At 49.2% G+C, this 22,110-nt stretch overlaps 1 protein-coding gene across 3 annotated transcripts in view; it reads left to right on the top strand.

Annotated features, from left to right (window-relative positions):
* ATP9B (ATPase phospholipid transporting 9B (putative)) overlaps positions 1-22,110 on the top strand; it is a 235,012-nt gene that overhangs the window by 73,841 nt on the left and 139,061 nt on the right. For all 3 annotated transcript variants that reach the window (XM_080821146.1, XM_080821145.1, XM_080821147.1), the window contains one exon: positions 16,988-17,082. In XM_080821146.1, the coding sequence (XP_080677272.1) occupies positions 16,988-17,082 (95 nt within the window). The remainder of the gene's footprint in view (positions 1-16,987; positions 17,083-22,110) is intronic.

The raw sequence follows: 22,110 nt of genomic DNA, 5'->3' as shown, positions 1-22,110 counted from the left end.
AATTACCACTGATTGTTTTTTGACAAACAGTCCAAAGAAAACACTGTTAAAATAAACGGGCTCTGGGTCAGGTCAAATTCAGGCAAAGCCGTACTTGGTCAGGTGATTACGGTTCTCTGCGCCTGGATTTGGGAAACTCCAGGCCTGATTGTCCCAATCAGTGGTTGCTGGAATATCCGTTTTCTTAGCTGCTGTGGAACTGAGGAGTAGGGAGAAGAGGATTTGGGAGCAGGAGAAGTCAGAGCACTGCGTGGCTCACGCTCAGCTCGGTTTAGCCGTGTTTCTCGAATAAATGCATCTGGGATTGTTGAAAGTGTTTGATTATTCTCCAGAGTTCTGAAAAAGTTGCTTTTGATTATTTTTACTGATGTTCTCTCTCTTATAGTTATGGAGAAATGGATTTTCAGAGAGTTTTACATTTCCGTCTCTGTTTACATCACCCACTCATTGATGATGTTTGTCTTTGTTTCTACAGGAATTCAGTAGAATGAACAGCCAACATGTTTGTGTTTGCGATATGCTTTTGTATTACTTGCCCTTTTTTTAAAAATTTTATTTATTTATTTGACAGAGAGAGATCACAAGTAGGCAGAGAGGCAGGCAGAGAGAGAGAGGGAAGCAGGCTCCCCGCTGAGCAGAGAGCCCGATGCAGGACTCGATCCCAGGACCCTGAGATCATGACCTGAGCCGAAGGCAGTGGCTTAACCCAATGAGCCACCCAGGCGCCCCATAATTTTACAATACCTACCAACTTTTCTAGTATTTCCACAAGGTTTTTTTTTTTTTTTGAAGATTTTATTTATTTATTTGACAGAGAGATCACAAGTAGAGAGGCGGGGGCGGGGGGGGGGAAGCAGGCTCCCCGCTGAGCAGAAAGCCCAATGCGGGGCTCGATCCCAGGACCCCGGGACCATGACCTGAGCTGAAGGCAGAGGCTTTAACGCACTGAGCCACCCACGTGCCCCCTACTTGCCCTTTTAATGACTGGTAGAAATATATATGAGATTAAGAATATTATCCTAGGGGCACCTGGGTGGCTCAGTGGGTTAAAGCCTCTGCCTTCAGCTCAGCTCATGATCTCAGGGTCCTGGGATCAAGGCCCGCATCAGGCTCTCTGCTCAGCAGGGAGCCTGCTTCCCCTCCCCGTCTGCCTGCCTCTCCACCTACTTGTGATCTCTGTCTGTCAAATAAATAAATAAAATCTTAAAAAAAAAAAAAAAGAATATTATCCTAAATACGGAAATGGTTTTCAGATAATTAACTTAAAGGAAATAAGGTTTTATTAGAAGACAAAAGATGAAGGAAATCCAGCACTTTAAAACTGGAAGATGAGAATTCTCCATTTTCTAGAGGAGTCTGAGGGCTGAACAACTTACAAAGGCCTTGTTGAAGGTCATGTGACTAACAGCAGTTTTAGTTCTCAGCCTCTGAGTAACTTACAGCAGCAGCACAGAGATAGAATATTAGAGCATTAGGCAAATGAGATACTCTGTATTATATTAGCTTTGGATAAATAACATTATATCTAAACTGATGACATTTTAAAAAAACATTTTCTTTCCCTCTAGTTTTCCCTTGGCTTTCATGTTATAGGGACGTGTTTGTAGTGTAACGATACTTAATATTTTGGAGGTCCTAGATCTCTTCGAGAATCTTTTTTTTAAATTCTTTGAAAAGATTTTAATTTATTTGACAGAGAGAGAGCACAAGCCGGGGTGGGGATAATGGAGAGGGAGAAGCAGGCTCCCCGCTGAGCAAGGATCCTGATGGCGGACTTGATGCCAGGACCTTGGGACCATACCTGAGCCAAGGCAGATGCTTAACTGACTGAGCCACCCAGGCGCCCCTCCCTTTGAGAATATTAAGAATTACTGTTCCCCAAAAAAGTGTATATAGCGGCATGTATGCATATTATTGGATCTGACTTAGGACCTTACTGTAGTCTGTTCAAGCTTACAGTTTCTTGTTTGTTTGTTTGTTTTTAAGATTTTATTTATTTGACAGAGCACACAAGCAGGGGGAGCAGCAGAGGGAGAGGGAAAAGCAGGCTTCCTACCAAGCAGGGAGCCTGACTCGGGACTCGATCCCAGGACTGTGGGGTCATGACCTGAGCCGAAGGCAGACACTTAACTGACTGAGCCACCCAGGTGCCCCTGAGCTTACAGTTCTGTTACATTTCTCAGTTTTATTATTTTTTTCTATCAAATTTAAATTGTTCAAGTCATCACTGATTGTAGATACACAGATACTAAAATGTCAGATTGCTATTTCATGCTGTTTTCCCTCTTTTTCTAAAATTTACCAAATAACTTCCCAGCTGGATAAAATGTGTGTCATAGTATTGCTTTAAATTGGGAATTCTTAGCTTTGGAAATTCTGTTTCTGCAACCTTAAGTGATTATTTTAAAATTTTTAATTGTCTCTTTTTCAAAAGTACACATATTTAGAATTTTTTGTATATCAACTGACACTATTGATATTATTTTATTACTTTTCAGTTTCAGTTCAGAAGAATCTGATAGCGCATTGTCTGTTAAAATAAAAATCTTGGGACACCTGTGTGGCTCTGTCCTTAAGCCTCTGCCTTCAGCTCAGGTCATGATCCCTGGGTCCTGGGATTGAGCCCCACATTGGGCTCTCTGCTCCGCAGGGAGCCTGCTTCTCCCTCTCCTGCTCCCCCTGCTTGTGTTCCCTCTCTTGGCCAAAGAAATAAATAAAATCTTCAAAAAATAAAAATAAAAGATAAATAAAAATCTTCAAACTCTAGCCAGTATAAGAGTCTTAAATCTCTGTGGTGTGTCCGAGCTTGGACATTTGCAGCTCGGAGAGGCTCTGTGGCGCCACATTGGCTGTGTGTGAACACAGGGCCTTCTGCGGGGTCAGCATCCGATTGTCCAGAGTGCGGATGAAGTCGACGGATCCGGGGACGGGGGCTTTGGTTCCAGTTAATCAGTTGCTTCATCGGTTCCTTAATTCCGATCAAATATCTCCTGAATGCACACAGTCCTTTTAGTGGTATTAAGAGAAATTAATGCTTTAGAACTGATTTTCATCAATCACTTATAAATGCCAATATCTTTTTCACTTGCCTCCTAAGTGATGACATTATAGTTGAAGTGTTTGGGACATAGTACAATGGCTCAGCTGTCACCTGTTAGTGGGGCAGGGGTAGGTAAATGACACTGTACTCATCCGCATTCTCTCTCTGGTGCTATTCGTCTTCCCAGCAGCTTAAAAATTTCATGCAGGGTCATTAAGTCATATAAATGATTTAGGAATCAAGTTTAATGGCGAACGATCCGGTATTACATATGCAAAGTCAATGTCTATTTTTCTTTTGCTGGGCCTGTACTGTCCCCGTCTCTCCCAGAGCTATTGGACTCGTGCGCTGTTGCGGACGGTCTGCTAATACTACAGGAGAGCTCGTCACGGCGTGTGACAGGCTCCGGCGCTCAACCACGCCGTGTCCCATCCGTCACTTCAGCACCACTTGACGCAGCTCTCCTGTGTGGCACGTGGCCTAGTGGATCTTAATTTGATTGTCATTAAACCTGTCCTTTCCTGTCAGCTCTTGTCAATTATACAAAATAAAATCAAGTATTCATAAGAAGTCTGTAACGGGATATAAGCAGACGATTTAATAATTCAGTTTCGCCGAGCCTTCGCTGGCCTCCAGTGTGGCTGGCGTGTGCCGTTAGACGTCAGCAGGTCGGTACTTTGGCCGCACTTCTGCTCTTGCCACAGTTCATGCTCTTTCTAAATCTGATCAGTTACTGCAAGGTTAGCGGTGCTAGCTGTGCTCTAGGGTAAGTCGCCCGTGCATTTTTAAAACAGCAGAGCGAAGCGTGTCCTCTTTAAAGACAGCTGTGTTGCTTCCAGTGCTGAGTGAGCTTCCAGAACCCGGCATTGCTTTCACTGAGAAACGTGGGATGTTTGCAGTGTAAGAGACTCCAGAGGTTCTCCCGTCTTCCTGGTTTCTGTGTTAGAAAGCAGGACTAGAGCAGAGCTGCTGGCGCTGACGTCTCAAAGTACGTGTCAGACAGAATCTAGAATCCGGTCCCTGTGTGGTTGCTTCTGTATCAGAACACGCACAGGCCCACACACGCACATACATAAACATGCAGGCATTTAAGAGGAGTAAAATCAACTTTGAAAAACTGTTCGACTGTAAAATAACATCCACTGCAAGTTTTCTTGTACTCCTTGTTAGTGAAAGCAGTGTGTAAAATAATCTCCTTATGGTAGGTCTTCCGACAAGTAACGTACAACAGAGTGTATTTACGTATTGAGAGATGTCTCTCAGAGACCTCTGTCTGGAATCAGACAGAGGTCTCCTGAGTACGTCTTCCCTCCATACGGTAGATGACTCAGAGTGGTCTCGCGGGGCTCTGGGAGGCGCCTAGAATCGCGCTGGCGGCACCAGTGCCCACGGCACAGCGCAGCTGCCAGGGTTGGAGGCATCCTTGGTGCAGGGCTCTCAGGGACACGTTTCAGAACCTGAACCGTGATGAGTTGGAAGTGCATTGGCTGGTGGAAAAAGTAGTAGGAGAGCAAGAAAAGGCTCGTGGTGCGTGTAGGAAAACCGTTCCTCCAGAGGGTTGCGGGGAGAATGCGGCTAGCACGGATGTAGACTGGCACAGACCCGTTTTAGTGTTAGGACATTGGGTGAGGGGAGTCCTGGACTGGGCTCTGGGAAGGTGCATCCTGACACGTCTACCTTCACTAGTTCCCCAGACTTGAGAAAGAAGTAGCTCAGTGAGTTCCTGGCGCACGGCGCTCGTGGCTGGCTGCAGTGGATTTTCCTCTCTATTTTACAACATGACTCTCCGGTCAGTCCGGTCCCCCTCCCCGCGCCGTGCAGATGACAACTTGAGCGCAGTGAGGCAACCGGACAGGGAGCATTGCCTAGTGAGGTCAGGGCTAGTGTCCAGCCCAAGACTGGCTCTTCCTGCCGTGCCCCGGAACAGGAGCCTCTCCTGGAGCCTGCTGACGCTGGGGGCCCGTCTTTCTTCACGGGGCGGTCTGTCTGAGGCGCTGGGGGCTGAGCACTGCTGCCTCGGGCCACTAGATACCAGCAGCAGCCCCTTCCCTGCCCAGGTTTGAAAACTGTGTCCCCACAAGCTTCCAAGTGCCCTCCGGGGTGCAAGATCTCTCCTGGTTGAAAAACACTAGAGGACTTTCTTGTTGTCAATGAAGAGAATCCCTAAGTGTTCAGTTACTTTCTTTTGAGAGTAATTGTTTTAACATTCTTCAGGGATCTTCTGGGTGGGAACAGATGGATTCTGTGGCACTTGACTCCACGGGGAAGAAGCTTCTACGCGAGCCAGCGCAGCCAAGAAGTCAGGGGCTGGCCCCATCTCCCTGCTACTGCCAGACTGAGGCCGGGGCGTCACCCTGCAAGGGGTGTCCGCTCGCCGCTCATTTCCCCAGGCCCCGGGGGACCGGGCCTCCCTTCTGCTCACCAGCTCCCACTCAGAGCAGGAGCTTTGCCCGGTTTTGACAAGCTGGGAGTAATGGAGCCCCAGCTCGTTTCCCCCACCAGCTAGCTTGCCGGACAGATGCCTGGAGGGGCTACCACAACCCCTCCCCTCACCCCGGCGCCCACGGACAAGCAAGCAAGGTGCCACTCCAGATGAAGCTGGCTGCCGTCCCATTCCATTCTCCCGTGCCTTGGCCCAGATCTTTCCCAGACTTCCGCAGACCTTGCTGACGCTCACGGGTAAGGGTGGTGGTGGAAACAGTGGAGAGCTTGATGGCCAGTCATGCAAAGGGAGGGTCCGCAATGTACACCAAGAAAGGACACGGCAGCCCAGCAAGAAACCTCACCGCTGGAACCAGGGAAGAGTCAGCCAGGAGGAGTCGCACGGGACCGTATTCCGCACTGCGTGCTGGTCTGCTCTGCTCGGGAGTAGAGTGGGGTGGTCCTGAGAAGGTTCTCCAGGACACACATCCGTCAGCAGAGCCGAAGCCCTGCTTGTCCCAGGGGCCCCGAGCACAGGCTCTGGATGTGCTGCTCACTCCAGCAGTAGTTCCTGCGAAGCTGAGCGTAAAAGTAGAATCACATGCCTCCCTGTTGGTCTAAAAGATCGCCCTTGTGCCAGCACCTGGCTGTGGTCCCAGGAGTGGACAGAGACAACCTGCAAGTCGCTGGCCCATGCCTGACTGAATTAGGGGCAGAATCACGAACGAACTTCTCAGCTGGGGAGAATGGCCTCCGAACCACACGTGTCCAGCAGAGAAGGCGGAAGTCGGACTTCGTGAGCTCAGACACCGCTTTTGACCAGCAGGAAGTTGGTGGGACCAGGAGCAGTCCCTAGAAAGCCAGGAATACAAACCCAGTCAGGGACGTGGGGGTACATGCTACAGGGTAAGTGGGCGTCACAGAATTAGGTCAGCTGAGTCACTGAGAAACAAACACGTGTCTGAACAGCAGCCAGCACTCAGATACCGTTTTTGATGTTCGAGGACAGAGTTCAGAGTGTTCACTAATCGGCTGTTGTGAATCTCATATGCTTGTACAGCAGAGGGGTGTGAGGTCAGATGGGCCACCTGGTGGCGTTGGGCCATTCGTCCTGCCCATCCCAGTGAGACCTTGGGCCAGTGCACCTCTAAGCTTAAAATGGGGTCAAGAGGGCGCCTGGATGGCTCAGTTGGTTAAGTGACTGCCCTTAGCTCAGGTCGTGATCCTGGAGTCCTGGGATCGAGTCCCACATCAGGCTCCCTGTTCGGCAGGAAGTCTGCTTCTCCCACTGACCTCTGTCCTCTCATGCTCTCTCTCTCTCTCCCCAATAAATAAAAAAAAATCTTAAAAAAAAAAGAAATGGGGTCATGTTTCCCTACCGACTGTCTAACAGGACCTCAAATATATATATATATATATATATATATATATATATATATATATAGGCCAGGACTGGGCCTTAGTAGATGCTCAGTAAATATTAGTAGCCTCCTTGTTCAGAGAGAATGACTTTTTATTATGCACATATGTCTCCATATATATTTTTGAGGGGTGGATGTGGAGCAGTTTCTAATCAAGAAAATAGATACTATTCACTTCTTATTTTCTCCCCATAACGATCTTTGGAAGGTATTTTCTAAATGAGCCAGGCCCCGAAGAAGTGTACTTGTATTAAATTCCACATCCCTGAGTTCCTCTCCCTGGCACATCCCTCCTCCTCCCCACCACCCGGTGGTCTCTGTAATTGTGGTCCTTTGGCCCCTAAGGTTCAGAGGGATCCCAGTCATGGCAGAAAAGACAGTTACGCTCACAGAGGTAGTACACTGCTTCCTTAAAGAGACTATCCTGGGTGCTGCGGGTCTTTCCCTTAACTGTAGATCGTAGCTGCTTTCCGTTTCCATCTGAACCCCTGTCCCTCTGACTTTCACAGAAACCGCTCCGTCTCGTTTCTAGAATAGGACATTGGGTGGCCCCAAACGATTGAGTGTGGGTTCTGTTCTAGAATTGTGAGTCTGGGTGCTTGTCAGCCCTGGACTACGTGTGTCTCCTAAAACTTGCTTTACTGCTGATTTTGTTCATTTCCGTCTCTGATTATGAGATGGAACACTTAAACTGCGGTCCGTAGGACCATGGGTCCCGGGAAGAGTGTTCTCGGTGCAGTGGGTGTTGTGTGGGTTTGAGCGTGCACGGAAGAGCAGCTGCGTGTAGACCCATGTCGGGGGAGCCCCGCCGTGCCCTGGGAGTTACGGAGCAAGTCGGCACTGCCGCGCTCGCTGCGGGATTGGCATCCAGTCTGTGTTTCCAGTTTGGAGGGTGTCCGTAACTCTCCAGAGTATCTCAGTATTTATAGCCTCCACCGCTACCCAGCTTTATTATTTTTTTTTAAAGATTTTTTATTTAATTTGACAGACAAAGATCACAGGTAGGCAGAGAGGCAGGCAGAGAGAGAGGAAGGCAAGCAGGCTCGCTGCTGAGCAGAGAGCCCGACCGATGTGGGACTTGATCCCAGGACCCTGGGATCACGACCCGAGCTGAAGGCAGAGGCCTTAACCCACTGAGCCACCCAGGTGCCCCTATTTTTGTTGTTTTAATTATACATATCTTAATAGTTTATTTAATATCTAATAGTTTATTTTAACCATTTTAAAATATTTTAACAATTTAACTGTTCGATAATTATTGTTTATATTATTTCAACTACTTTATATATGGGTAAGTGATTTTTTTCTTTTTTGGAGTGAGAGAAAACGCGAGAAGGGGAGATACGGAGAGAGGATCCTAAACAGACTCCGTGCCAAGCACGGAGCCTGATGTTGGGCTTAGTGTCCTCACCCTGAGATCATGACCCAAGCTGAAACAAGAGTCAGATGGTTGGGGCGCCTGGGTGGCTCCGTTGGTGATGCAAGTGCCTTCGGCTCAGGTGATGATCCTGGAGTCCCTGAATCAAGTCCCACATCGAGCTCCCTGCTCGGCAGGGCATCTGCTTCTCCCTCTGACCCCTCCCCTCTCATTCTCTCTCTCTGTCTCTCAAATATATAAGTAAAATCTTTAAGGAAAAAGAGTCACCCAGGTGCCCTTGGATAAGTGATTTTTTTTTTTTTTTAAGATTTTATTCATTTATTTGACAGAGATCACAAGTAGACAGAGAGGCAGGAAGAGAGAGAGGAAGGGAAGCAGGCTCCCCGCTGAGCAGAGAGCCCGATGCGGGGCTCGATCCCAGGACCCTGGGATCATGACCTGAGCCGAAGGCAGAAGCTTTAACCCAATGAGCCACCCAGGCGCTCCGGATAAGTGATTTTTAACAGGTTCTATTAAATATCGGAAAACTCAACCAGCATCATCCAGTGATGTCTTCCGCATGTAAGCAACTTAGAAGCCTCCACATTAGGAGTCTTTACTTCTCTCTACTGGGTGACTACAGCCTGTGAGCCACCATAGGCTCTTCTGTAAGGCTGTTTACCACTTTCACTCTACCAGTAACCTTACGATTGTTGTATCTTCCTTTAGAGTTAAAACCCATTTCACCCAGAACACTGAAAGTTATGCCATCAATATTAATAAGTAACTAGTTTAAAATATCGTAAAAACCTTTTACTTAACGTTTCTATTTTGCTGTCTTCTGGATAAAAGGGGAAGGGCCATGAGATAAATTATTGATGAAGTTAGCTGCTGGAGTGGAGAGGAAGTGCAGTCGGCGGGTAACTGTCATAGCGTGAGCGCTGGCCAGCGACCGTGCATGCGGCCAGCTGTTCTCCAGAGCCGCGTGGCCGCCGCGCCGCATCTACCGGTCGTAGCGTGTCCGGGAAGTTGACGGATCGGGCTGACTGATGGGCAGCGGCAGGGAGCCCTGAGGTAGGAGTATGAGAACGGCACCGGTCAGGGGAGTCTCCGTCCCCGCAGCTATGCTGCCAGCTGAAATGTGGGTTTCTGTAGCGCAGACCCGTCACCTGCTGCCTTCCTCTCTTCCTTGCAGGGGTCCCACGTTTGTGCCTTTGGCCCTTGAACAGCCCGGGGCCAGGGCTGCTTGCCCCCACCCCGCTCCCCGTGCAGTTGGAAATGCACGTGTGCGTTCGGACTCCGCCAGAACTTAACTGCTGAACAGCCTGCTGGTGGCGGGACGCTTGCTGATACCATAGAGCTCGTTTCCACATCTTAGACGCTCTGTGTGTTACATGCTGTGTTCTCATGACAAAGTAGGCTGGAGAGAAGAACATGTGATTAAAAAATCATAAGGAAGAAAAAATACATTTATAATGGACCCATTAAAGAATCAACTTGATAATATTTTGATTGATATATTTCTGCATTAATCCGAATGCATTTGTAAAATATATTTTCAGACTTTTCAGAGCACTTACGGGTTTTCAAAAAGGTGAGAGGGAGGTCCAGCGATTTTCCACCTGCACCCGTGCTCACGCGTCTTGCTTGCCCCGTCCCCCGGCCGGCCCTCGCGGCGTGGCGTGTTTGGTCCCGTTGAGAGGCCCGGCGCGGCGCACCACTGGTGCCGGCGTCCACGGCTCCCGGGGGCTGCCTCCGGGCAGGGTGCGCTCCTGGGCTTGGACGAACGTAGACAGACGCGCGTCGGCCATCGCGGTGTCTTGCAGAGTGTTTGCCTTCAGGATGATTGCGTGAAGTCCTGCTCTCGGCTCATCCCTCAGCGCACACGGCCCGTCGCGTGTTCGCCGCAGCTGTGCCTTCCCGCATGCTGAGTCGGCTCGGCTTCCCGTGCGCGGCCACGGCAGGTGTTTCTCCGGGTCGTTCGTGGTCTGGCAGCTCGTTTCCCTCCGGCGCCGAGCAGTCCTCTGCCGTCTGGCTGCGCCGCGGGTTATCCACACGCCTGTGGGCGGTCGTCCTGGCCACTCCGGGGTTAGGCAGTGCGGACAGCGGCCGGGGACCGCGTGCGGGTCTCCGGGTTGACTCAAGTTCGCGCTCCTTTGGGTAGAGGCCAGGCGCGCGGTCTGTATCACGCAGCCCGCCTGTGCTCGGCTTGGAGGGACCCTGCCAGGCCGCCTCCCGCAGCGGTGGCCCCGTGTGCCCCCCAACCCGTGGCGACGGCGAGTCCCGCGCCCCTGCCCGCGTCCCCGTCAGCCCCAGGCCTGTCACTGCTCCGACGCGGCCCTTCTCGTCGGGGTGCGGTGGCGTCTAGTTTCCCCGACGGCGCCACGTGAGGAGCCCCTTTTCATGGGCTGATTTGCCATCCCTGTGTCGTCTTTGTTCCGGTCTTTGGCCCATTTTTCGGTCAGGTTGTTTCTTACTCTTGAGACGTGAGAGCTCGTGCGTGCGGAACCGCAGCCGCCGGCCACTGTGCCGTGAGTGCGCTCCCACGGCTCTGAGGCTCACCTTCTCCCCTCTCCGCGCTGTCTTTTGCAGGACAGGAGTTTGGAGTTTCAGCGGAGGCCAGCGCATCGCGTATTTCTCTCTTGGATCATACCTTTGGTGTCGTATCCGAACAGCGGTCACCACACTATAGTAGGTCCACCTGGGTTTTCTCCCGTGTCCTCGGCCGGGACACTTACAGATGGTATTTGACATTGAGGCGCACTTTGAGTCCATATTCGAGAAGGACGCAAGGTCTGGTCTGGTCTGAATGCAGGTGTCGGGTGTGCGTGTTGAGTTCTTGCAGCACCGTTTCCTGAACGGACGACTTTTGCCCCGTTGCGGCTGACTGCGTTAATGGGGGCTCGGTCCCCGGCTCGGTTCTGCCCCAGTGATGTGCGCACTCCGGCCCCAGAGCCACGCGGCCTTTGTTACCACAGCTCTACGGGTCAGTCTTTCTGTTTTCAAGGCTGGCAAATGGTTTTAATTTTTAAATGTATCTTTTTTGTTACTATGTTAAAATACACATAGTATAAAATTCGTTACTTCTTTTAGGGTTCCGGGACGCAGTTCCTGCGTGGGGTAGAGAGAGAGATTCCCACACGTTCAAGGCTAAGCAGTCCTCGGGATACCAGCAGGGTGTCTGAGAATTCAACTCAGTCCTGACAGTGTCTACCTTGGACACAGCATCCGATCCCACAGGTTAAGGACTCAGTCCTCTAAGACGGCCTTCTGCCCCCGAATTCAGACGCTCTTTGGCAGTCCCCGGCTGGGACTTGTGCTTCTGACTGACCGGCTGCAGACTGGCCGTTCCAGTGACCTCCTCCTGAATCTGCTGCCGCGGCTCACAGAACGCAGGGAAGGGCTCACGGTGACCTGCAGGTTGAAGGGTGGGAGTCAGCAGCCAGACAGAGAGGCGCCCGGGGACAGGTCCCGGGGCGGGGGGTGGGGGGCGGTGTGGCGTTTTCACACCCTCTCCTGACAGCCGCTCGTCCCAGTCTCCGGGAGTTCTCCAGCCCGGAAGCTTCCGAACCCAGTCCTATTGGGTTTTATGGAGGCTTCTTTGCATGGCCACGACGGATTAAATCATTGGCCATTGGCTGACTGAACGTCCAGGCCCCTTCCCCTCCCCAGAGGTCAGGCGTGGGGCGGAAAGTTCCAACCCTCTGATCCTATGGTTGGACCTCCTGGTAGCAGCCCCGCCCTTGAGTGAGGGGGTTCCAAAAGTCACCTTCATTAACAAAAGTCACCTTTATCACTCTCAGCACTTGGGAAGTTTGGAGGGTTTGGGGAGCCAGGAACTGTGGATGAAGACCACATACTTAGGAGAAATGTGGATTCGGTTATCTGACTCATCCGAATGACCAAATACCTATTTCTCATAAGTCATAGTATTGCACCATCTTAACCATTTTTTTTAAAAGACTTTTTATTTACTTTTGCAAGAGAGAATGTGTGAATGCAAGCACGAGCTGGGAGGGGGCAAAGGGAGAAGCAGACCCCCTGCTGAGCAGGGAGCCCCACGAGGGGCTTGATCCCCAGACCCTGAGATCATGACCTCAGCTGAAGGTAGATGCTTAACCGACTGGCCACCCAGGCGCCCCATCTTAACCATATTTAAATATACAGTTTAGGGGCACCTGGGTGCCTCAGTCGTTGGGCAACTGCCTTAGGCTTGGGTCATGATCCTGGGGTCCTGGGATCGAGTCCTGTGTCGCACTCCCTGCTCTGCGGGAAGCCTGCTTCTCCCTCTCCCACTCCCCCTGCTTGTGTGCCCTCTCACACTGTGTCTCTCTCTGTCAAATAGATAAATAAAATTCTAAATAAACAAACAGTTTAGAGGTATTTTATTAAATACACTCACATCATTATGCAGCTACCCCATTATCTATCCTGGTAACTGTTTTCATCTTGTAGAGCAGAAACTCTATACCATTAAAAACAACTCCTCATTCTCTCCTCTCAGCCAGTGGCAACCATCCTTCTACTGTCTGTCTTTCTGACTATGACGCCTCTACGAGCCTCACCTAAATGGAATCCTACAGTGTTTTTCTTTTCGTGACGGGCTCGCTTCCCTCGGCGTAGTGTCCTCAAGCTTCCTCCGTGCGGTAGCATATCGCATGATTTCTCTCCTCTGGAGGCTCCACGATACCGCATCTGCAGATGGGCACAGCTGGGTTTTTTAATCCATTCATCCATCGACGGGCACCGTGTTTCTCTCATGTTCGGCTGTCGTGAGTCACGCTGTCGGGAGCATCTGGGGTGCGGGAGCACACGTATCTTTTTGAGATCCTGCTTTCAGTTCTTAGCGGGTTTGTACCCAGAAGTGGAACTGCTGCCTCACCGGGTCATTCTGTGTCTAGTGTTTTGATGACTTGCCCTGCTGCTTCCCAGGGGGTATGTCCTACTGCTTCCCATGGAGTCGCCATCGCTCCGCTTTCCACCTCTTTGTGTCTTGGATCTGAAGGGATTGGGCAGCGCACGGTCGAGTCATGTGTTGTCACTTACTCTGCCGTCTCTGGTTTTGACTGGAGAGTTGAGTGCGTGTACATGTGCAAGTGAGGATCAGAAAGAACTTCTCCCGCTGTGAGCTTGTTTGCCGTGTGCCTCCGAGCTCTTTTTCATCCTCATTTCCTGTACTGTTTTCTGTCTCAGTAATATTTTGTAGTGAAATGTTTAAATTTCTCTCTCATTTCCTTTTGTGTCTACTCTGTAGCTGTTTTTCTCTGTGGTTACCGTGGGGTCTAGGGTCAGCATCCTACGTTGGAGCTCTCTACTTTGAATTTGAATTTGTGTCCTCTTAAGTTCGGTAACAGGCGAACTCTGCTCCTTTCCACTCCTTTCAGCCCCTCCGTGGCGTATAGCACAGAGTCACGTGTTTATCCATTACGTGTCCAAAGAACACACGCTGATAATCATCTTACGTGCATTAGCCTTTTAAATTACGTAGAAGACAAGGTGTAGAGTTCCAACCAAAGTTCCAGTAATTCCAGCTTTTAGAGCAATGTTTTTCTTGCAGTCTCTTTGTCTCTTAAATCACGTAGGAAATCAAAATTGCCGGGACAGACGTTTGCCGCGGTGACACTGGCTGTTGGAACCGGCCACGTGTTAGCCTTCCCTGAGACCTTCCTCCGTGCGAGGCTTCCCAGGACTGTCTCCTGTCCTTCCCTTGCGTCCGTCAGACTCCCGGGAGTAGCTCCTGTAGGAGAGGCCCAGTGGGCCCCCGACGGCCACCTCTTTGTCTGTCTGGCCACGTCTTGGTTTCTCTGTCACTTTGCAGCACGGTTTTGCTGGAGAGAGGGTTCTCTGCTGACCGGTTTTTCTTCTAACAGCTCTGACGGTATTGGTGCACCTTCGCGGAAACCGAAGTTTCTGAAGAAAAGTCTGCAGATAATCTTACTGGGCGTCCTCCCTTGGACGCGAGGACGCTCTTGTCTCTTGCTGCTTGAAAGTCTGGGTGTGGCGCGTCTCCGAGTGGGTCTCTCTGACTTCCTCTGACTTTTTTCTGGGCTCCTTAGATGCTGACGGGCACATCTCTCACCACGGCTGGGATGTTTGCGGTCAGCGCTTCTCCAGGCGGTCTCTCCGCGCCCTCGGCTCCAGGCCCGCGGGGGCTCCCACGGCGCGTGCCGGCACAGGGGGGGAGGCCCGCGGCCCTTCTGTCTCAGCCGCGGCCTTTCTGTGCCTTTGCTCCCTCGCCCTCAGGCTGGACCGTTTCTGTCCTGTCTTCGGGTTTGCTGGTTCTTCCTTCTGCCCGTGGCTTCCCCCAGGGAGGTGTTCATTGCGATTACTATACTGGTCCGTTCTTGGATTTCTTCTTTTTTCTGTTTTTTCTCTATTGATTCCATTTTGCTCATAATTTGTTTTCTTGACTTTCCTTACATCTTTCTTCAGCTTCTGAGCATCTTTTAGACTAGTCTCTGTCTGGGAGATCCGACATCACGTATTCTCCAGAGACAGCGTCTGTTTATATTTTTTGTTCTTTATTTTATTTATTTAAAGATTTTATTTATTTGAGAGAGGGTGTGTGTATGAGAGAGGTCATAAGCAGGGGTGAGGGGTAGAGAGAGAGGGAGAAGCAGCAGACTCCTTGCTGAGCAGGGAGCCCAGTGTGGGACTTGATCCCAAGACCTTGGGATCGATCGGGACCTTAGTGAAGGCAGATGCTTAACCAGCTGAGCACCCGGGCGCCCCTTTTTTTCCCATTTATAAGTATATGGTGACACTGCCCTGTTTCTCTGTGTGCGTACTGATTTCTGGTGAACACTGGATGTTTTAACCTTTATAATGTGGTCACTGTGGAAGTCAGATCCCCACCCCCGACAGTGGGTCAGCTTGAGACTCGGTAGTGACAGTAGTGGCATTGCGGTGAAGCTTCTCACTCATGCAGCTCACGTGGCGCGCGTGCACACACACACACACACACGCACATGTGAGCATGCACGCGCGCACACAGCCCTAATTGGTTTTCTCCTAAGGATGGCAGAGGGCAACTCGTTGTCTTGAAATGTGGATAAATCACAAAAGGAATCAGTGCTTTCTTACAGGAACTTTCAGCAGGCGACCAGACCAAATCCAAAGAACAGAGGCCTCTCCTGACGTTTTATTCTCGCTAAACGCTGAAAAGGGAGGACGGACTCTCCCACTTCCTTTAGCCGGCACTGCGGTCACGGATGTGGGCCCTGAGCACAAAGGCTGCTGGTATCCAGGCAGAGCAGAGCCTGGACATGGTGCCTCCGGGCGGCAGCTGGGCAGCAGTGCTGCGGGTCTTTGGAGTATGAACTGGGCTCTGGATGCAGGAGCCAGGGTTACGGGTCCCGTAAGGGGAAGGGGAGACGGTTGGCCTGGATCGTGAGTGTGCAGTCAATGACAGGCAGACCAGGGAGGCCAGGAGGGGCCTGCCGGTGAAAAGTGACATGAATGTGTACCCAGAGTGGACAAGGCTCAGCTGTGGTGTCTTGAGCATGTACATTTGGGGGATAACTCCAGACCAGAGGAAGGAGTGCAAGTGAGAGCAGTGTTAGGCTGGGGGGGTGGTGTCGGGTGGGACACGCAAGATACTCTCGGGTCTCGCAGTCGTTTATGGGGTACTTGTCCTGCGTCACCAAGACGTACAGATGCTTGTGGGGCTTTCTGTGACAATTTTATTAAGGTCCTTGAATTCATTTGGTGATGAAACTAATACTTTGTTTTATATGCTTGTTTTTAGCAATTGCTTTTTAGAAGTTTGATGTAATTGGCTCTTTCAAGTACGTAAAGCATGTGTGATTTCAGAGGGAGCAGTCCCTCTGCAGAGGTCATCCCCGTGGCCACATCCACGCATTCCCCCCCACCCCCTGTGCCTGGCCTGGCTCTTCAGCAGACGGTGGTCCTCCCGGCACGGCATTTTGCTTCCCTCACTTACCGATGTACACCCTGCAGATCGTTAACTATAAAAATTAAGGCGTTTCTCATTTCCCTTTCTCTCTCTCCCACCCTTTCCTTTATTCCCCTCCCTCCTCTCTCCCTCCCTGTCTCGCTCCCTGTCTCCTGTCTGTGCTCTGTCCTCCATCCTGTCTTTCTTGTGTGGCTCCTCGTGCTCCCCTTTTCTTCATTGATTCTCACACGATCTGCTCTCAGCCTTTTGTTCCGACAAATAATGGTACAGGATCATCTTGTATGTGTGTCACTTCGCGTCTTGGCTGTTCTGTCTTAGGATAGGTTCTGAGAAATGGTGTGATAGTGTGGTCAAAGGGTGAGTGGAGTTTCGGTGCTTCATATTTATTCATGTTTAGAATTTGATAGGTTCATATGACAGTAGATCTTACCTGTGTTTTGGCACTTTCGCTGGGCTTTTCTTACTGAACACACATTTTATGGTGGCGCATCAGATGATTTATCAGCAGAGTTATGGTGCACTCGTGGCTATTTTTGTGTATTATTATTTTATTACTAAAACATGAATTAAAGTTAGAAATGATCAAAGTAGTTTTTCTAAAATAAAGCACTTATTAATGTTAAGCGTCCGGAGGCAAGGACACCGCATATCAGGTAAGTGACTAGTTAGTGACCTGTATCTTCTCAGCACACTTGTTTGTGAATCAAATATATAAAGACTTTTGAGGATTTTTGTTTCTGCAGATTTCTGGACATGTTGCTGTCGTCCCCTATGCCGCACACTTGTGGGCTTCAGGCACCTGTAACTCTGGAATCTTCTTGTCTCCTTCCAAGGTTCGTGCTTTATTCGAACTGATCAGCTAGACGGTGAGACCGACTGGAAGCCGAAGGTGGCGGTGAGCTGCACGCAGAGGCTGCCGGCCCTAGGGGTGAGCACGCTCGGAATTTCAACATCGTCTCGTTGGTGGAGCTCGTTCCCAGGCAGCTGACTTGAATGCACTGATTTTTAAAAATGCTTCTTTTACTGCTAACAAAGGGTCATTGAAAATTACGGCAGAATAATTTCTGTGGTGTCTTGGCACGTGACCTGTTCTAGGTGTGGTTTGCAGTGTTCCTGTTGGCCTGACGCTTTGGTCCTCTTTTCTTTTCTCTTGCTTTCCTTTCCCTCCTGGTTTTTACTTTTAAACCTTGCAATTGAGTAATCTTTAAGATTGAGAATTTTTGGCAGGATTAAATGAGTCCACAAGCGCGTGTTTTTGCTAACCGACTTGACTCGGTTGCAGGCTGGTTTCCATTAGTTTTGGCAGACTGTGGAACGAGACGAAATTAGCCTCCTTTTGAAAACTGGCACGTCTGCTCTGCTGTTCTTGGGACAATAGAGAACCCTCTTCGATGAGGAGGAGGGAGAATGTTACTGTGTCTTGTGACCGAGAGAGAAGGAAGCGGACACTGTCAGGCACCTTGCGTGGTCTTCACCCAGTGCCCCTTTGTTCCTGGGGAACAGGCAAGAGGTGGCATTAGCGAGAACAGTACTGACCAGATTCCGGCACTGTCAACCATCTGTCACAACACCGAGAACCTCCTAAGGCAGCTCACATCTTCTTTTAACAAAGCCGCAGTTGAGGAGGCTCTGGCCTGTTTCCAGAGCGTGTTCGGCTGTTCTGTGGGTAGCCTCTGAGTGTTCGTTAGGTCGAGTTGGTGGAAAATGCTGTTTAAGTGTTGTATATTTTTAGTTGCTTTCTACCATCTGTTCTCTTAATTAATGAAGGGAGAGTTGGAAGATACACTCTTTCTCCCCTGGGTTCTGTCAGTCGTCCTGTGTACGTCGGAGCACCCGTCTTCAGTCCATGCACACTCAGAATTCTCCTACCCTGTTGATGAGCCGAACTTTGCTCAGTATTTGTGGGGTGTTCTTGGTTGTGACCTCTACTTTATGGTAATATAGTGACTCCAGCTTTCTTTTGATTGGTGTTTGCACGGCCTTTTTCCGTGCTTGTATGTTTACTGTGTCAGTTTCTTTATGTGTGAAGTGGGTTTCCTGTTAGCATAACAAGTAGATACTGTTTTCCACTTACTCTGACGATTGTTGCATTTTTAATGAGTACATCTACCATGATTATTAATAATGGTTGAGTTAAAGGCAGTTATCTTGCTGCTTATTTTCTACTTATCTCTTTGTTCCTTTTTTCCATCTTTAGGTATTATTTTAGATTTTTAATTACTATTATTGGCTCTAACCGTTGGTTCTGTTTTGGAGTGGTTGTTCTGCGTTTTCCAGTATGTGTTACTAACTTACTGTTACCTTTCTCCAAAGGGTATTATACCATTTTGTATATAATATAAGAAACTTGCACAGTTAGACTTCTACGTCCTCCTCCTCAGTTGTGTCATTGTATCATATATTTTACTTATACATGTTGTAAGCCACACTGTAGAATATATATATTTTTTTCTTTAAAGTAGTCAAACATGTGGGGCACTGGGGTGGTGCAGTCGGTTAAGCATCTGACTCTTGATTTCAGCTCCGGTCATGATCTCAGGGTCGTGAGAGCGAGCGAGCCCCGAGTTGGACTCTCTGCTCAGTGGGGAGTCTGCTTGACATTCTGTCTTCCTCTCCCTTTGCCCTTCCCCGACTAAAAATAAATAAATACATCTTACAGAAAAGAGTTGTCAAGCATGTTAAGAAGGTATTAAAAAAAATAAAAACCCTCTTTTCCACTTCTATCCATTTACATTACACATTACACAGTTTCGGAGTCTTCTTTCCTGAATGTGGATCTAACTTTCAGTTAATTTTTCCTTTAAATCAAAGAACTTCTTTCAATATGTCTTGTAAAAGAAGTCTGCTAGATTAACTGTGAAAGTTTTTGCTTGAAAAAGGTCTTAATTTCACCTTCATTTTTGGAAGAGGTTTTTAAAGTTTTTTCTGGCAGTTTTCCTTGTCTGTCGCCGTCTCAGAGCGGCCCTTGCTTTCTTTGCCTTACACTGTGTGTTGTCTCCTCTATATCTGTCTCTTTCCCTAGGCATTTTTAAGATTTGTGTGTGTGTGTGATGACTTCCTCAGGAATTGGTGTATGTGTCTTGATTTGTCTTGCTTAAGGTTTGTTGGACTTTTCTGATCTGGAGTTTCTTGTTTTTTTCTTCTCCACTTCAGAAACTTCTAGCCTTTATTTTTCGTGCCTTTCTGCTGAAGCCCTCCGTCTGGGACATCAGCAATAGGTGTGTGATGCCGCGCGTCGCTTCCGCTGGTCGTGGAGCTCCCTTGCTCTTCACTTTCTGTGACTTGATTTGGTCCTTTCTGTTTGCTCTGTTTTTGAATTCACTGATTTTGTCTTCTGAAGTATCTAGTCTTCTATTAAGACCATTCAGCAAATTTTTTATTCTAAATACTATATTTTTAATATCTGGGAGCTCTGTGTAGTTCTCTCATTTTCGTTACTGTTTAGCTACCTTCCTTTCCTTCCTGATGTGTTCATACTTTCATTTAAATCTTTTTTTTAATTAAATTAAATATTTTTTTTCAGTGTTCATTTAAACATTAAGTCTTCCAGCATTTTATAATACTTATTCTTCATCTGTTAATTCCACTGTCTCTGTTATTTCTTGGTATGTTTCTAGTTTTTGTTTTTGTTTCAAGATTTATTTATTTGAGAGAGAGTGAGTATGCGCGTGTGGGCGGGGTGTGGGTCGGCAGAAGGAGAGGAAGCAAGCAGACCCCCACTGAGCGCAGAGCCCCACATGCAACTCAGTCTTAAGACCCTGAGATCACGGCCTGAGCTGAAACCAAGAATCGGATGCTTAACTGACTGTGCCCCCTGGCGCCCAGTTTTTAAGTTTTTAATCATTCTCCTGTTACAGGTCACAATTTCCTGCTTCTTTGCACGGATGGTAATTTTTTTATGGAATGCTCAATATTCTACGTGTTTGTATTTTTCTCTTTTTTCAAAACCATTGATTTTCTTAGTTTAGCAGCTTGTGAATAAACTTGATTTGTGCTTAAACTTTACTGGGGAGGGCCTGGAGCCCCCTTTATTGTGATGCTGGTGTAACCCCAGTACAAGGGCTTGATCTTTCTGGCACAACCTTGGAAATTCTTGGTTGTTCAAAGGTACCTGTAACTGGCTGGTTGGGCTTGACCTGTCCCCCATGCTGTGTCATCTCTGAGGTCGGTTCAAGGTTGGGCTCTCTGGTTGCACTCTGCCTGGCCAGAACTCACGTTTCCTACCCAGGTGTGTGGCGAGTGGCTCCTCCTGTCTCCCGTCACGTGACACGGGCCTGACAGTGGCGGAGCCCGCGCGTGCGCCCTCCGGCCCCTCCTTTTCCCACTCTTCCCAAGATGCACTCGGACCGCCCATGCTTTCTGTCCGCTTTGCTCTTTCTTCTCGGGGCAAAGTCAGGCTGTGCTGTCACCGCGCCACTGAGGACGTCCGGCCTGCGGTTCTCATACGTCTGTGAGGAGGGGTTCGCGCTCATCGTGACACGTTCCTGCCTCTTGGCTTCCTGGCGGGGTTTGAGCCGACCCAGGGGTCGGTCCTGCTATTTCACAGTTGCGTGCGTCTCCCTTGTGTCCTGCTCTTCTTCTTCCGGCTCAGGAAGCATCATCCTCAGGGAACCCTCTAGGGTTGAGAGGTGTCCGGTGAGTCATCACGGGCTGGGGAGGGTTTCTCTTTGCTCTCGTGCACAGTTGGGGGCCCCAGCCCGAGTCTTTCTGTCTGAGTCTCCTTGGCAAGGAGTCCCGAGTCACAGGCGGGACAGGTGGGAAGGCTGGCGCTAGGCGATCATTTGTAGCAGCTTTAGTTTGCATGAGTGCGGAAGGGAGCGTGAACGAATGTGTCTGAAAGAAAAGCCCAAGCTCACGGACGAGTCAGCGCCCCCGAGGTCACGACGGTCATGCAGAACTCGGAACGCCCGTCCGTCCTGCAGTGGAGGCCAGGGCCGGGCGCCCTGCAGGGGAGCGGGTGGCTGTGTCCCGCAGCGGGCCGCTGTCCTCAGGTGCAGGTGTGCAGGTGCACCCAGTTGTGCACTTGAAAGCTGCGCAGCTTCCTGTGGTAAGTTACGTCTTAGAAGCGTAGTTAGTATCCCACCGTACCGTCTGGACCGTCGGGTGTCCTCTTCGCTGTGGTCCACAGGAAGTGACATTTTATTATGTTCAATATTATAAGGATCTTTTCTTCATCTTTATTAGTGACGGATGTGTATCAACTTCAAAAACAGTTACAAAGGTACAGTATATACTTCACGTAATGCTAATTTTTGAATGTTATGATTGGTGTACTTTGATCGTGTGAGTTACCATTTAGGTAAAGGAGCTAGTATGTGAAACCACATTTTCGGTTTTGGTATGAACATAAAACCAATAAGCAGTATATTCTAGAAAAAAAGGAAGTTTAAGTGAATTTCTGGTTCATTAAATTAAATTTGTAGCTTCATATACTTTGGCACATATGTATAGATTTCGTAGGAAAAAGAGCTCTGATTTCTTTATGGATTCAGGCATGGCAGTTTGGTTTTTCATCGAAGAGTTTACTCGTCCCCTGTCACTCATGCAGACTTCTCTGTCTCGGAGGCAGTGGTTTGGGGACATTCGGTGTCCTTCCTGGTGTGCGCATCATCAACCGAGCATCGTGATGCTGAGGAGTCAGCCTGCGGACCTTCACGCTTTTCCTAAAGAACCAAGGATACCACCAAGAATGCTCTCTCCGATTTCGTTGTAGTCCCTGGTCTGATGATGTGACCAGTTAAACTGGAGCAAGCTACTTGACAGTGACTGTGCCGCGAGCCGTGGCGGCGGGCTGGGCTTGTCAGTGCTGCGCAGGCGGCTAGAAGGCTTTGCGGGCGCCCATAGATATTCGGGAAATGTGCCTCTGGCTTTTGTGATCAGGCAAATTTATTAACAACAATGAGGTCACAATAAATCATGACTTGCTGATTTATTTCAAAAGATCCATATAGCAGTA

This window comes from Martes martes (genome assembly GCF_963455335.1).
Source record: "Martes martes genome assembly, chromosome: 13".
In the NCBI taxonomy this organism is placed as follows: domain Eukaryota; kingdom Metazoa; phylum Chordata; class Mammalia; order Carnivora; family Mustelidae; genus Martes; species Martes martes.
This window is presented reverse-complemented; position numbering and strand designations above follow the sequence as displayed.